Source organism: Gobius niger, assembly GCF_951799975.1.
Source record: "Gobius niger genome assembly, chromosome: 6".
Lineage (NCBI taxonomy): Eukaryota > Metazoa > Chordata > Actinopteri > Gobiiformes > Gobiidae > Gobius > Gobius niger.
The window spans coordinates 8,940,143-8,954,358 of NC_136857.1; the positions used below are offsets into that span (position 1 = coordinate 8,940,143).

At 40.7% G+C, this 14,216-nt stretch overlaps 1 protein-coding gene across 1 annotated transcript; it reads left to right on the forward strand.

Moving 5' to 3' along the window:
* Nucleotides 1-324: 324 nt before the first annotated feature.
* Nucleotides 325-12,071, forward strand: syn2a (synapsin IIa). The gene is made up of 11 exons (XM_079558479.1): nucleotides 325-848; nucleotides 6,240-6,297; nucleotides 6,378-6,469; nucleotides 6,844-7,000; nucleotides 7,926-8,015; nucleotides 8,092-8,154; nucleotides 8,297-8,439; nucleotides 9,314-9,388; nucleotides 9,464-9,566; nucleotides 10,088-10,234; nucleotides 11,033-12,071. The coding sequence occupies exons 1-11, from the start codon at nucleotides 508-510 to the stop codon at nucleotides 11,153-11,155; spliced, it is 1,392 nt and encodes a 463-aa protein (XP_079414605.1). The 5' UTR covers nucleotides 325-507; the 3' UTR covers nucleotides 11,156-12,071.
* The last annotated feature ends 2,145 nt before the right edge of the window (nucleotides 12,072-14,216 follow it).

The window sequence follows — 14,216 nt, forward strand, 5'->3', positions numbered from 1 at the left end:
CCGGTTACGCCCGTCATCCTGTTTCTATTGGCCCTAACAGCCATTTTAGATTTTATTCCAGGTACAAGGTCATACTGTGCATGCCCAAGAAACAAATAGATATTTAAAATTTGTGAGTGATGAAATTATGAAATATCACCCATTTGCCCCATACTCAGTTGTAGTAGAACCTCCTGTTTGTTCTCTGCTGTAGCTCCTAAAAGCATGAAGCTTGTGAGGAAGCAGAGAGTGGGGGAGGGGTGCAGATGAGAGGAGGGAGGACGGGGAAGGAGAGGCTTGGGCTGTGGTGGAGGAGAGTGCGGGGTGAGGGGATTGGCTGAGGGGGGCTGCAGCGTCATTGCCCGTGAGTGGGAGCTCTGAGGATGCTCCGCTGATTGCATTTGCTAGGAGTTTGCATTGAGAGCTCAGCCATTATCAACCACAGTGCACAGGGCGACAAATAGGGACTCCTCTGCACACTCCACGCCTTTTTCTTGCTCTCTCTTTCTGCTCTTCCATCCCGCAGACATGAATTACTTGCGTCGGCGCCTGTCGGACAGCACTTTTATCTCCAACCTGCCCAATGGCTACATATCGGACCTCCAGAGGCCTGACCCCACGCAGCCTCCTCCTCCTCAGGTTTCATCCGCCAAATCTCCCACCTCAGTGGGTCCTGCGCCTCCTGCCACTTCCCCCGGTTCGGAGAGGAAAGCCCAGCCTTCTCAGTCCACCGGTGGAAGCTTCTTCAGCTCCATCACCAATGTAGTAAAGCAGACAGCAGCGTCAGCCGGGCTAGTGGAGCAAACCCAAGTCACGACATCCAAGAAGTTCAAGATACTTCTGGTCATCGATGAGCCCTCACAGGAATGGTAAGACAAGGTTTTATTCAGCCTAATTATCATGCAAATGAAGCACTATGGGGATGCATGCATTTTTTGCACAGGTGGTCCATTTCCAACACAAATCAACATGTTAAGCTTGTATACAGAATTACAGATGGAACATTTTTTTAACAAAATGAAATCAAACCATAACACAAAAATGTCAAATTTCTTCTTTTCTGTCTTTATGTTGTTGGGTTGATTTTTGTTTGTTTGTTTATTTTTTAATCAAATATTCTAATGAATTTATGTGTTCAATTGTTTTTTTTACATAATTGCATGATATCAGGGAATTGTAAGGTGTCTCTAACATAATGAATATTTTATGCATCTCAGTCCTGCATTTCATGTGCTGCAGTGCTTCTGTTTATCAATGGGGTTTCCCCTTGCTGCTGTGTATATGATCACATGACATGCCCTACACATACAAGGAGGGTAATGTCTGTGATACTGTTGTTATAGGCACATGTTGTTGCAGATCAGGGAAAAAACAAGATGAATCCTTTTCAGTGATGGGCAGAAAGATCCACCACATCATTAACTGTGGTTTTCAGTAATCGATATGGACTGATTTGCACTGGCTTAAGAAGGAATATGTCTCTGATGAATTCCATGTCTTCTAATCAAGCAAGCACCTAATCTGGCGGCTAAATGTTAGCATGCATTACATGACACTATTTCACTGAAATAAACAACACATTGCTAGGCATGACAAGTGTTTCAACACACATTTGTGTAATTACGTCTATTCATGGCCAATTATCAGCTGCCACCCAGAGACAGAAACCCATAAAGCTAAAGAGATGTTGCAGTGCACAGCAGTATGTCAGTGCAATTACACTTTTGAGGTGTACATGCAAAGGTTTATGTTTATTTAATGTTACATCAAGACTCTTTACTCCGTTGTAAGAAAAACAAGATAAAATAATCAGATTCTTGTTTTCATGCAGGAGGCCGGCCATTTGTTTTAGCTAAATGTCGATCAATACTAATTGGATCAGAAGCTACAGCGACAGATTCCCTCATGCATCATGTTTGTACAACGAGTCACTCCAGCGCATAATTTGATGTATTCTTTTTTTCTTAGTCGACATCATACAAATTCACTGAAAACAAAGTCATCTGAGGTCGAGTTGGCTTAGTGTTTCAATACGCAGCCAGTGAGAGTGCATTTTGCAATTCTGATATATCAGTGCTGGTTGTGTTAAACTATTGGTGGAAGTTTCCAGATTTTGAGAAATGAATAATACAGTATTTGGCTGTTATGTACATGTATCCAGTTCGTTTTGGCATCTTCCGCCGCTCTCACTTTCAGAGCACTCAGTCTGGATGGGTGCCGCATCTATTTTTTATGGCTCGGTGGTGGTGTTTGCACTTTTTTTCTCAGTTCTTTCACTGTTGTTGTGATCTAGATTTTACACCCCAGAGAGGCGTACTGAAAGTTTTCCTCATACTAGATTTGTAATACTCAGTTTTGATATAGTATGAAGTAGTCTGTCTCTTTTACCATTACCATTTCTATAGCCTTTAATTATGTAACTGTGGAAATTATAATGCAATTTTCAAACACAAAATACAGCCTTCAGATATAGATAAATAAAATCATTCTAAAAGTAAGCATAAAGGCTCTAATTTTATATTTGAATTAGGCCTAGTCTTAGACTAATGACCTATATATATTTGTCAATCTTCAGCAATCCAACCTCTATTCGTAACATTTTTGGCACTTTTGTACATAGTTTTTACAATAATTAATTAGAAAATGTTCTTAGATGCAAATTAATACAGGTCCTTATGTAAAGAGTAAAGCTATTCTGAGCAATGTCTATGTTTACATTGTATTGATGGAGCTTCCAGACAAGTGAAGACGGGTGTGTGTGTTTTGTTCCACGGAGGCTGTGCTATAAATTGCTCGTAACAGGAAGAGCAGATGGGACTGTCTTCCGCAAGAATACATTCGCTGCTTTGAATTTAGTGTCGTTTTAGGCAGTCACAAACTGAAATCATTAGTGATATCTCCAAATGATCCTACCATATAGTACCATATAGTTTGTGTTATTATTATTATCATTTTTACAGGTTTAAAGATGCTCATTTCACAAAAACTATGGACAACAAATATATATGATAGTTACAACAAAAAAACTCATAAATCTTGTGCATAAATGGAGAATGGTCTTTGTTTAGACAGTGAGGACTCTTTGGCCTTCGCACAGACAGCACTTGACTCTGGGACAGACACTGACAGCTGAACTTCCTCCTTCTGTTCCTCTGGCTCCTCTTTAATTCGTGGAGTGTGTGTGATTTCCTGGTCCAGACTGGGGCCATTCCCTCTGGCCAGTTCGATCCTCATGACCCACTGTTTCCTCTGACTCTCCTGTTTGGAGCGATACAGTTCCTCCTCATACTCTGCTATCGTTCTTTCAAATAGCGTAAATGTGTCTTCAGCAGCCAGCCGCTCATTTACTGAAGCATTTGGCCTTTTGACATTTTTACAAACCCACAAACAGGTGGTGACCACTTCAGCCTTTGTCACAGAGAGAGATGCCCCTTGCTGCCCTGTGGAGGTTGTATATATGTGAGTAGTCTCAGTAGATTTCCCAGTGCCTCTGACTGAACTGGAATCACAGTGGTTCAGTGGAATCAAGGGCATAGGTTTGGTGTCAATGTGTTGGTAGGGACCTTTTTAGGCACTGAGCGTTAACATCTCACTTGAATAGACAGTGAACATGGACCAGGAGCTTAGCAGCTTCAGCCTCAGCTTAGATAAACCTTTCTTTTCTTTTCTGTTCTGTTCTGTTCCTACTCCAAAACACCTCATAAATGTAGAGCTCCACTTCGTCTCTAGTCTTTACATATACGTGCTGCGTAATTTATGTAGACAGCTGATGCAGATTGCACTTTCCTCTCAGTTAGTCACGTGAACAACATTCCAGCCTTCTTTCTACGCACAACCAATCCAGCCACTGCAGAGCGGAAGTAATAATAAGAGTCCTTCCTGACTGATAGCCAAGCCAGGCTATCACTGAGGGAGAGAGAAGACAGCGGGCACTGCAGGCGCCTAGTGAGGCAGTACCATAATACTGTAATCATTTTTGATTTAATGCATTGCTCATAAAAATTAAGCCTCTGTTTGAACAAAAGTGGCATATTTAAAAAAATTGGTTATCGAATTATTCAACAGTAATAGCTGAGTCCGTATTTTCCCACTGCTCCAACAAAATATAGGCTATTTTTGCCTCATAGTTTTGAATCCTGTGTTATAACTGTCCACATTTATATTGTGAGACTTTTGATTTTGCTAAATCATGACATTGCCAATAAACAACATTACACATTTATATGGTTAAACCTTTTCTGAAAAAGTACTACATGCATGCGGTGATAAGAGTTAAGCAGCATGCTGAGCAGCATGTTATTTCAGATTTGAATGTCCATCAATCTAGTCTTAAATGTTATTGCCACTGTATGAGTCTGAAATGTCCACTGTGACCTGAATCTTGAATGAAAACATCAGTCGCAAACTATCATCATCACTTGTCAGAAAAATCCCAAAATACATATTTTTCCTAAACTGAGCAGCCCATTCTTTGCTCATCACACTCCCATGGGTATCTTTGAAAAGAACAATGTAGCAATACATATTTTGCAAATGCTAGCCATCGAGACTGCCCCGATTAAGATACTGCATTTAATTTGATTGATGCACAACATGATGTCTTAGAGTCATCTCATTGGTAATTCATGAGAGACTGTATTGACTGGAACAAATAAATGATCCAAGTGAAACATTCAGCCAATCTCGTCCTTCCCCGGAGAGATGGCTGTCATTTTAGGCTTGTTTACCTGGGTTTGGGCCATCATTCCCAGGCAACACAGACGAAAAAGGTGAACTCACTTAAGTCCGGATGTTAATGGAGGTGATTGCAGCTTGTTGTTCAGTGGAGACACAAATCGGTGGAATTTGTTTGGAAAGTCATTGCCTCCTTGTGTCAGATGATGTGTCCTCTGAATGACAAAGCAGATTCTAAACAATATATTAAGAATATCAGTTTTCTATACAAATATTTTTCCGAGCCCTGAATCTGATAGTTCCTGAAGCTTTAGGGAAATAGATGTTTTGATACTGTGAGGTGGCCTTTTATAGCTGGGGAAATCTGCTCTCTGGATGAGCTGTGATTCATAAACTAAAGCTTGTTTCTCCCCACAGCCAAGTAAGATCTGCATTCTCAAATTAGATTGGCAAGATTAATAATTCAGGTTTGCTTCCTCTCTAATTATGCTGAAACCCGTCAACTGCATGGTAGGGAGATGCTGTGCAGAAAAACGCAGTCTGCCTCTCTTTTTGATGTGTTTTGCGAATATCAAAATGTATATGTACAAATTTGCCTACTGGTTGTAAACTGCTAACGGCTGAGGGCTGTTTGACACATCTTTCAGTTATGGAAATGTCTTTTTTCTTCTAGAGTTTCTTCTCAAGGGTCTCACGATGAATCATCTGCCCCCATCTTAGTCTTTTCCCCTTCTTTCACAGCCACTAACTCCTTGTCCTCTTTTGCTACATTATACCTCATATTAACATGTTGAAACCATCTCTGTCTGGACACATTTGAACATTGAAAATCTTCTGAATCTAAAGGTGATAACAAATAATTATCAGATTGTGGAGAAACCTAGGACAAGATCAGTTACTGACCAAGGAATAAAGAGTCGGAATAGAGATCGTTGCCATTTTGTGATTCAGACCAAACAGTAATGGGGTGATTAAAGTTAGCCTGTCCTGTCAATTTCTAGTAAAGCACCCTATTTATATAATCACATTTTTTGCTTGACCCTCCCCACCGCAGCGCATCTCTTTCCACATCCCTTCATGCGTGGTTTTATTGTACGTGATCTAGCAATTGTGCCTTTCACCCGTTCCCCGGTCCCCTGCGTTTAGAGATGATACAGCCTTTCAGAGGAACGTGGGCGTCTTTGTTTGTCTCTGTCACTGCAGCCACTTTCCTGACAGTGAAAATCTAGCCTGGAAAAAAAAGATAAAAAAAATGCCTGAGCTGGAGTCGGGTCGGAGGTCTTTAGTCAGCTTTGTTATTTCTACACTTGGCAAGGCTAGGTACAGCTCATGGGATTTTTATGGGCTGCTGTGGAGTTTGCATGGACTCATTTGTATCTCTGTATTTTGAAAGGTAGGGAAACTCATTGCTGTGTAGTGAAGTCAAACTAATCACTGACTAGACTAAAAGATAATAAAACAGGACTTTAAACACACAACGATTGGCACCGTGTCTTGTAGTTAGCGCTCAAGATGGAGCCAGGTTTGATTCTCACACCTCGTGCCGTCTTTCTTAAATAAAGTCTATTTTGGCTTTCTTTTTACAGGGCCAAGCTGCTCCGTGGGAAGAAAGTGTACGGGGATTATGACCTTAAAGTAGAGCAGGTATGCTTCGTTAGATTATGTTGATGAAATGAAATAGCGCATTGCCCTTAAACTCCCTCTGCTTGTCTTTCATTTGTAAGGCTGAATTTAAAGAGATCAATGTTGTGGCGAATGCTAACGGGACATGCACTGTTAACATGCAAGTTCTGAGGAGTGGCACCAAAGTTGTCAGGTAAGAACAACAACAACAGACATCTATCTTACAGTGCATTCAAGGAAGTGTTGTGTACCCCTCTATTTCCTATGTTATTGTGTTGGAGATCAGTTCAAGTGAGTTACTGTTCTTAAAAAGAATCTACACTCAGGCTTTTACAGAGGCTTTATCTTTCTGTTACTTGTGCAAAGAATTTAATTTACTTCAGAGCAAAAGTTTTATGTCAATTATTGTACAGGAATACACACAGAATGTATGAAATGTTAGGTTTTCTCACTTTGTAACATTTCTATTTGAATATAATTAACTTGGGTGACCAGTGCAGCACCCGCAATGTCTAACTATTGACTTCAAATTAGCCACAATCCGTCTAACATGGTACTGTTTTGTAGGTCATTCAAGCCCGACTTTGTCCTCATCCGCCAGCACGCCTTCAGCATGACCCAGAACGAGGACTTCCGAAACCTGATTATTGGCCTGCAGTACGGAGGAGTCCCCAGCATCAACTCACTGGAGTCCATCTATAATCTTTGTGACAAGCCATGGGCGGTAGGCACTTAGCTGCTCAGTTCCAGTGTTTGAATAAGAACGCAGCGGATGACTGCGGCTTCCCTTCAGGGCCGCGCAATATGAGGAAGAGAATTAGAAACAGTCCTGAATATATCAATGATGGTATTACTAAGAGTGTTTCATTACATTTACTAAGTCAGGACCAAAACAAGGCTAAGATGCCACTAAATTCATCCGTAAAATAAAATATGAGTAAAACTGGACTTTTGCTGAACTTATTGTTTTAAGCGATGTTACCGGATAACCTCTTAACCCCTGCCTAAACCGAGCATATTTTCTCCAGTTTGGCTTTACCCAAATCTAAAAGCTTCTGGGGAAAAAAGTGTCAAAGCAGCAACAAAAATGAGACGAAAACGAAGATGAAAACGCAGCAGAAGAACGAAGAAAACGTGACGACACAGTGACAAAAATGTAATGGAAAAAGTTTGTTTTTTTTAAATCCCACAAAAGAGCAAAAAATGGTGCCAAAAACACGGCAACAACGGAAGGAAGAAGATCAGATAAAGTCTGTTTTGTAGGTATTAGCTTTCAAATGAGGCGTTACACTGACCTTTTAGATTTGGGTAAAGCTGAACTGGAGAAAATGCACTCGGTTAAAGGCGGGGGTTAAGAGGTTGATGAAGTCTACAGGTATCATGCTAAAAAGACTACTTCAAGAGACATTAACTTGCTTCAAACTTTGTGTTTTATAGCACAGTAATAGTATGGTAATTAAATAGGATCGAGCTATCTATTAAAAGTGTAATAATGGACACTAATATTTTTCATGGTAATAATTTGAAACACAGCTGAAAAATGTATTTATTGTGCCTCATTTTCGCTTGTTACCATGGTAAATATACATTTGTAGAAGATCTGTCATCTGCTCTACAAGATTGAATGAACTGTTTTCTTGTGTGTCCAGTTTGCCCAGCTCATCAACACCCACAGGAAGTTGGGGGCAGAGAAGTTCCCTTTGATCGAGCAGACATTTTATCCAAACTATAAGGAAATGGTGAGACTTTTTTTTTTTTAGTTACATGAGGACAATTGTATAAGTGGAAAATGAGTCACGCATTTTCTTTACATAGGTCAGTATGCCTACATTCCCAGTCGTGGTGAAGATCGGACATGCTCACTCCGGTATTGGAAAGGTACGGTTGTGAACACTCTACAGTATCATTATTACTATTATTATTAGCAACAAGTTTACTATCTCAATATATTTATCCAGCCACATCACAAAATCGCATATTCCAATGAACTGCAATCTTTTTTTTTTCTCTCTGCGTCCAGGTGAAAGTAGACAATCACACGAAATTCCAGGACATCGCGAGTGTCGTGGCGCTAACCCAGACGTACACCACCACAGAGCCTCTCATTGACTCCAAGTACGACATCAGAATCCAGAAGATCGGCAATGACTATAAAGCCTACATGTAAGTTTGCAGACCCATGTCATGCTAAACTGTACTGTATTCTGAGCTTTAAATTATATTACGAAAAAAAAACATGCCTAGAGTTGCGAAGTTTCATCCATGCATGTTTAAGTCATTATCCTGCTAAGAGATGAGAGAAGAAAGAGAGAAGAAATCACTTGCTGATGTCACATGGTGGTGCTCATAAAGTCCACACAGCTTCACCTGCACTCATTCTGAGCATTTCAGGGCATGTGTCTCAAATAATAAGGTCTTGGTAATAGCTGGAACCTATTTTTTCTAGCTTTTTTTTAAAAAACCTTTTCATTCCCCTTTGTGAAAAAAGAAATAGTCTAGGTGTTCGCATGAAATTAATGTTAAAGGAACAGGCCACCGTTTTTGCATACTGACATATGTTCTTACCTGAGCTTAGACGAGCTGATGCGTACCTGTCTGGTCTTTGCTCTCAGTCACGCAAAAACACCAAACATGTTGTTAGCATTTAGCCTCTCCTCCTCTCCTCATGGACACAAACGGTTACGTGAGCAGTTACACGATTCAAGTATAGTTGTGTAACTATATTGGATGGTGTAATTCTTCACATAACCGTATTTAAATAGGGAAAATGTGGAAGAGCTTGGTCGCTTCTAACTTCACCCCCATTAGGCCCCATAGAGGAGAGGAGGAGAGGCTAACTGCTAACAACATCTTTGGTGTTTTTGCGTGACTGAGCGCATGCGTAAAGACCAGACAGGTACGCATCAATTCGTCTAAGCTCAGGTAAGAACATATCTCAGTATGCAAAAACGGTGGCCTGTTCCTTTAAATGCCTAAAATACATGGATTGTGCACATTGTCGCTTCAGTGTTATTCCAAAGTGGTTTGTTCACTCTAGGAGGACGTCTATATCTGGGAATTGGAAGACCAACACGGGGTCCGCCATGCTGGAGCAGGTGGCTATGACAGACAGGTGAGTGCAGCTGTAGTAACTGTATTCTATTGCTTTCACTTACGTGTAAATATACTATACGTGTTCACTCTTTAGGTACAAGCTTTGGGTTGACACCTGCTCAGAGATATTCGGGGGGCTGGATATCTGTGCCATCAAAGCCATACATGGAAAAGATGGCAAAGATTACATTACAGAGGTAAGAGCTGTGTCCGTTACATGTGAGGGATGCAAGAGCAGTGCAGTAGTTACGTCATACACTGTTAAAATAAAATGGAAGAAGAGATGCTCCATGTTTTTACACATCTTCCCTACCAAGCAACTTGAATTGGTCCCTTTTGTTTGGTGCTAAACACTCATAAGAGCACCGGTTTTCGAGATGCTCTGACGCAGCTTTTTTTTAATGACATTTGGTCCTTTTCCAGCTCAATAAAATCCTTACACTTGATGAACACATCCCACTTGAGGATGCGTTTTCAGCATAGCGACTCCAAGCCCTTTTGCCACTTGAGAGGACGACTTTGGCTATCACAGAAGCACACGAATTCAAGAAATGTGTTTTGTGGCATTTAATAAAAAGGAGACGGCAATCGTGTACATCTTTTTGTATGTAACCCACGGATCAGCAATGTAAAACAAACAAACATACGGCAACCCCAGCCCCCTCTCTCTACTAGTCCTTCATTCATGAAAATTGCCATGTCATTGCCTCTTTCACAGGTGGTTGGCTCTTCCATGCCTCTGGTAGGGGAACACCAGGCTGAAGACAGACAGCTCATCGCCGACATGGTCTTGGACAGAATGAACTTAATAGCAGAGAAACAAGCCAACGCTCCACCGAGACCCACCACCATCCAACCGTCACAGGTAAGGGGCCTGTCTTTGCCGCAAACTTTACTCTCTTTACCCCCACCTGAACTAAGGGCATTTTCTCCAGTTTAGCATCGCCCAAATCTCAAAGCATCTTGAAAAAAGCGACGAATGCGAGGATGAAATTGCAGCAACAAAAAAAGCCACAAAATAGCGACAAGAAGTGCTGGAAAAGCAACAATTACACGACTAAAAAGTGACACAAACGCAACAAAAATGTGACAATAACGCAGCGACAACACACAAAAAAAAGTCACAATCAGTTTTGTAGGCCTTAGGTTTCAAATGAGGCATTAATCTGGCCTAAAGGCTGTAAGCTCCAGTCAAGAAGCTTTTAGATTTGGAGAAAATGCGCTTGGTTAAAGGAATAGGCCACCGTTTTTCCTTTTTGAGATATGTTCTTACCTGAGCTTAGACGAGTTGATGCAAATAGTTAAGCTTAAATGGCTAAATGCTAACAACATCTGCGTGACTGAGCACACGCACAAAGACCAGACAGTTATGCATGAACTCATCTAAGCAATGGTAAGAACATATGTCAGTATGGAAAAACGGTGGCCTGTTCCTTTAAGGCGGGGGCTAAGAGGTTAAAGGAAATGTATTGCTACTGAAAACGTTGCAGTTCAGTTCAGTTGACAACTATTTTATGCATCTGATACCATAATAAAGGCTTGATAATGCTGTTTTAAAATATGGGCAGAGGGGTATGAAAACGTGAACTAACTATATGTGCATATAGATGTGACAGGTCTAAGCAGTAGGGATGAGATCTTCAACGTATGGTTGCCTTTCCAGGGGACCGGCCTGAAAGGAAAGACCGACGGAGAGCCCATGAAAGATCCTCCCAACAGCTGTCTGCAGTACATCCTCGACTGCAACGGCGTCGCGGTGGGACCGAAACCAGTGCAGGCCAACTGAGCTGCCACGAAGGGCCACGGGAGGGTCGTAAATGTTACCGAGGTACACTAGCCACTGATGTACAGAGAAGGGCGGAGCGCTCGTAGGATCAGGTGACCTTAGCGTGGCACTGCTAACTGCCGGACTGTGTTTTTGAACTCTATGCAGTGACAAAATGTACTGTCTACCTGTTTAGGTTTGTGTGCTTGTATCGGTCCCCTTCTCTTCAATAGCTGTGGTTTTCTGTTTTGGGTCTGCTGACGATGTAAAAAGCAAGATGGTGCCTACACTATGTTCAGTGCTGCTGTGTGTGCTACTATGAGTTCAGCCCAGCTATGACGTTCTGATTTGCTCTTTCAAACCCTTTTCTATTTGAGTTTGATATTGTTGAAACTGTGGAAAATGGTGCACTTTGAAGTACTTTATCGATATGTGTACAGTACGTGTGTGTGTGTGTGTATGGGTTTAGTAGTGTTTTTTTTTTTTTTAAATATAGTAGTAATTGATTTCTGTTTTGCATGATTGGTACGCTGAGATGGTCCAGTGTCATGTGTCCAGATTAAATGGGGTGTCTCGCTGTAGTTTTAGCCTATGTGTGCTCCTCGTGGTTCATGCCCTGTGAATGTGTTGTTGCTAATATGCTACATCTGTTCATGAACATGCAGCCCCACAGTATATTTTACAGAGAAGTTCCTATCTATACTAACAGAAACCTATAGAGAGTACTAATATATATATAATCATGTATTCACAAACAGTTGGAGATCTATTCTATATGATGTACGAAGTCTTTATTGTAGATGTATCATTTTGAACCAAAGATTTTAATTTTTTTACATTACAATTTCCGCACTTACTCATCCTGTACAGTATAAATGTAGACTATTCACGCTAATTGGTCTCAAATGATGCTGAAATGACCTGATAGCATGAAATGAGGAAAGAATATGACAGTATTGCAATAATGATGTTATTACACAATACAAATTTAAACAGAAGTCATTAGCAATTTACATTTGGAATGCAAAAAAATACTAAATCAGGACCAAAAGAAGGGTAAAAATGGAGCAGAGTTCTGAAATCATGGGCTGTGTTCTGCAAAGTGTAAATCTCAATCAGAGGGTAGACTTTGGTGATTTTGCGATATATACGTATATTGTGGCTTATGGCAATTATCGACATTGCCTCATAGAATATCATGATAATGACATTTGGCAGGGGCTATGCTTTTTGGACATATTAGTTGATACTTGAGTGACTTTGCCCCTAAACCTGTTTGTTTTTAAATCTACACGCCACTGCCTTACACTACAGGATGACAAATTTCAGTCCTCACGAAGCAATCACACACAATGTCCTGCAGACGTAGAATATGACACATTTCTCATGGGAAAATTGACCCCAATGAAGGAGGGCATGTCTGCTGTCATTATGTGGTTTAGTAATTATTATCGCCTACAGTATTGAATGGAACAAAAGCTTAGCACATTTCTGTTACCTCATATCTTTGAATTGTTTTAAGATTTCATTATTTCATTTTGGACGGGATTGCTGTTAGTGGGCGAGGCTTTCTTCGCGGCGTGGGACAATATTGATGTACTGAATGCAATCACTGACAAAAATAATAAGGTTTTGAAAGTAATAGAAGGGTAACCCACAGATTTTGGCAGCGTCAAACTGCCCCATTTTCTTTTTTTTTCTTGCGTCAGACCTCGTTATTTTGGCCTGTGTTTGCAAAAGGGCGCAGTGCAGATGGTAGTGATGAAAGGCTTGATGTTGCATCCTAATTGGCATGGAAAAAAAAAAAAAACCCTCCGCTGGACTGAAGTCTCCTCACCCGTCGTCCCTTTGCGGTGGAGCTCGGCCATCATTGTGGTGTTGCCATGACAACAGGTGCTCTCAGCTTCCCCGTGTGTGCGTGCGTGTGTTCGGACTTGCTCTTTTTTCCTTTTTTTTTTTTTTGCCAATGCCCGTGCTACTGCCCTTCAGATATTTGAATCATTTTGGCTTCCTACGTGTCTGTGAGCTGGTGAACAGTGCAATATATACGTGTTTTTTACTTAAATAAATAAATCAGATCTTCCACGTGGTCCTATCAAAATGCCATAAAGTAGATATTCATGATTCTTAACCAAAACACCCGTTAAATGGCAACCGAATTCGTCGATTGTGCCGTTATTTGACATTCACAATACGTTTAAAGCCTTTGTGTGCGTTTTTCTTTCAAAGCTGTAGTAAGTGCCATTGTAGTCGTCTGTGAGGCGTATCATTGTCAAAAGCCATGCCTGAGGCTTTATGAGTGTCGTTCTGTTTGCTCAGAAAATAGGCCTATGCCATGACGTGCTGTGGCTCTCCTGTCTCTTAATACCTGCATGATATGGCCCCGATTCGGTCAACCACTTTTGGATTCTGAGCAGGCGTTTGGCGATCGTGTGAAATTGTTGGTGTCAAATTGTGTGTGTAAAAATGAGGGCCATAATACGTGCTGATAAAATACTGCTCCTGGACTGTTCAAGATCAGAATACAATAAACCGTGGAAAATCATCTCCCTTTTGTCATTGGCAATAAAGCTTACTTTACATATACCTGCTTTGTGTAACTTGTTACTTCCTGTTCTGTTTCTGTCCCATCTCTGTCAACTACGGGCCTTTGTCGGGGTACTCACTGACTGTGGTCAATAGGTTCTGTTCACATGACATCATAACATTGTCAGTTTTATGCACATGTTTTGTATTTGGTTAAAAACACCGCCCTTTTCTTTACAAACTATGAAAAAGAAAAGTCAAACAACACTATTCTTATCTTTACCAAAAACGGAAGGACTATTTTTTTACTAACTAAAATATCTATCAGTTACTGGGCTTCGTGGAAAGTCTTTTTAGGTATTTCTTTCGATAACAGTGAATCTCCCAGTGTTGGATAAGCTACTTTAAAACTGTAGTATATTCTGTAGTAGTAGTTACAGCAATAAAAATGAAATATGTTTGTATTACACATCACTGTTTCAAAAATGTAGCTGAGTTAAACTACTTTGAGTTACTTTTCCGTTACCTTTGGCAAAATATAAACTGAAAATAGTAA

Excerpts from the sequence above, each read along its gene's own strand:
- syn2a (XM_079558479.1), top strand. The coding sequence starts at position 508 with ATGAATTACTTGCGTCGGCGCCTGTCGGACAGCACTTTTATCTCCAAC. Across the intron at positions 8,440-9,313 it reads AATGACTATAAAGCCTACAT|GAGGACGTCTATATCTGGGA; the intron begins GTAAGTTTGCAG and ends TGTTCACTCTAG. Across the intron at positions 9,389-9,463 it reads CAGGTGGCTATGACAGACAG|GTACAAGCTTTGGGTTGACA; the intron begins GTGAGTGCAGCT and ends TTCACTCTTTAG.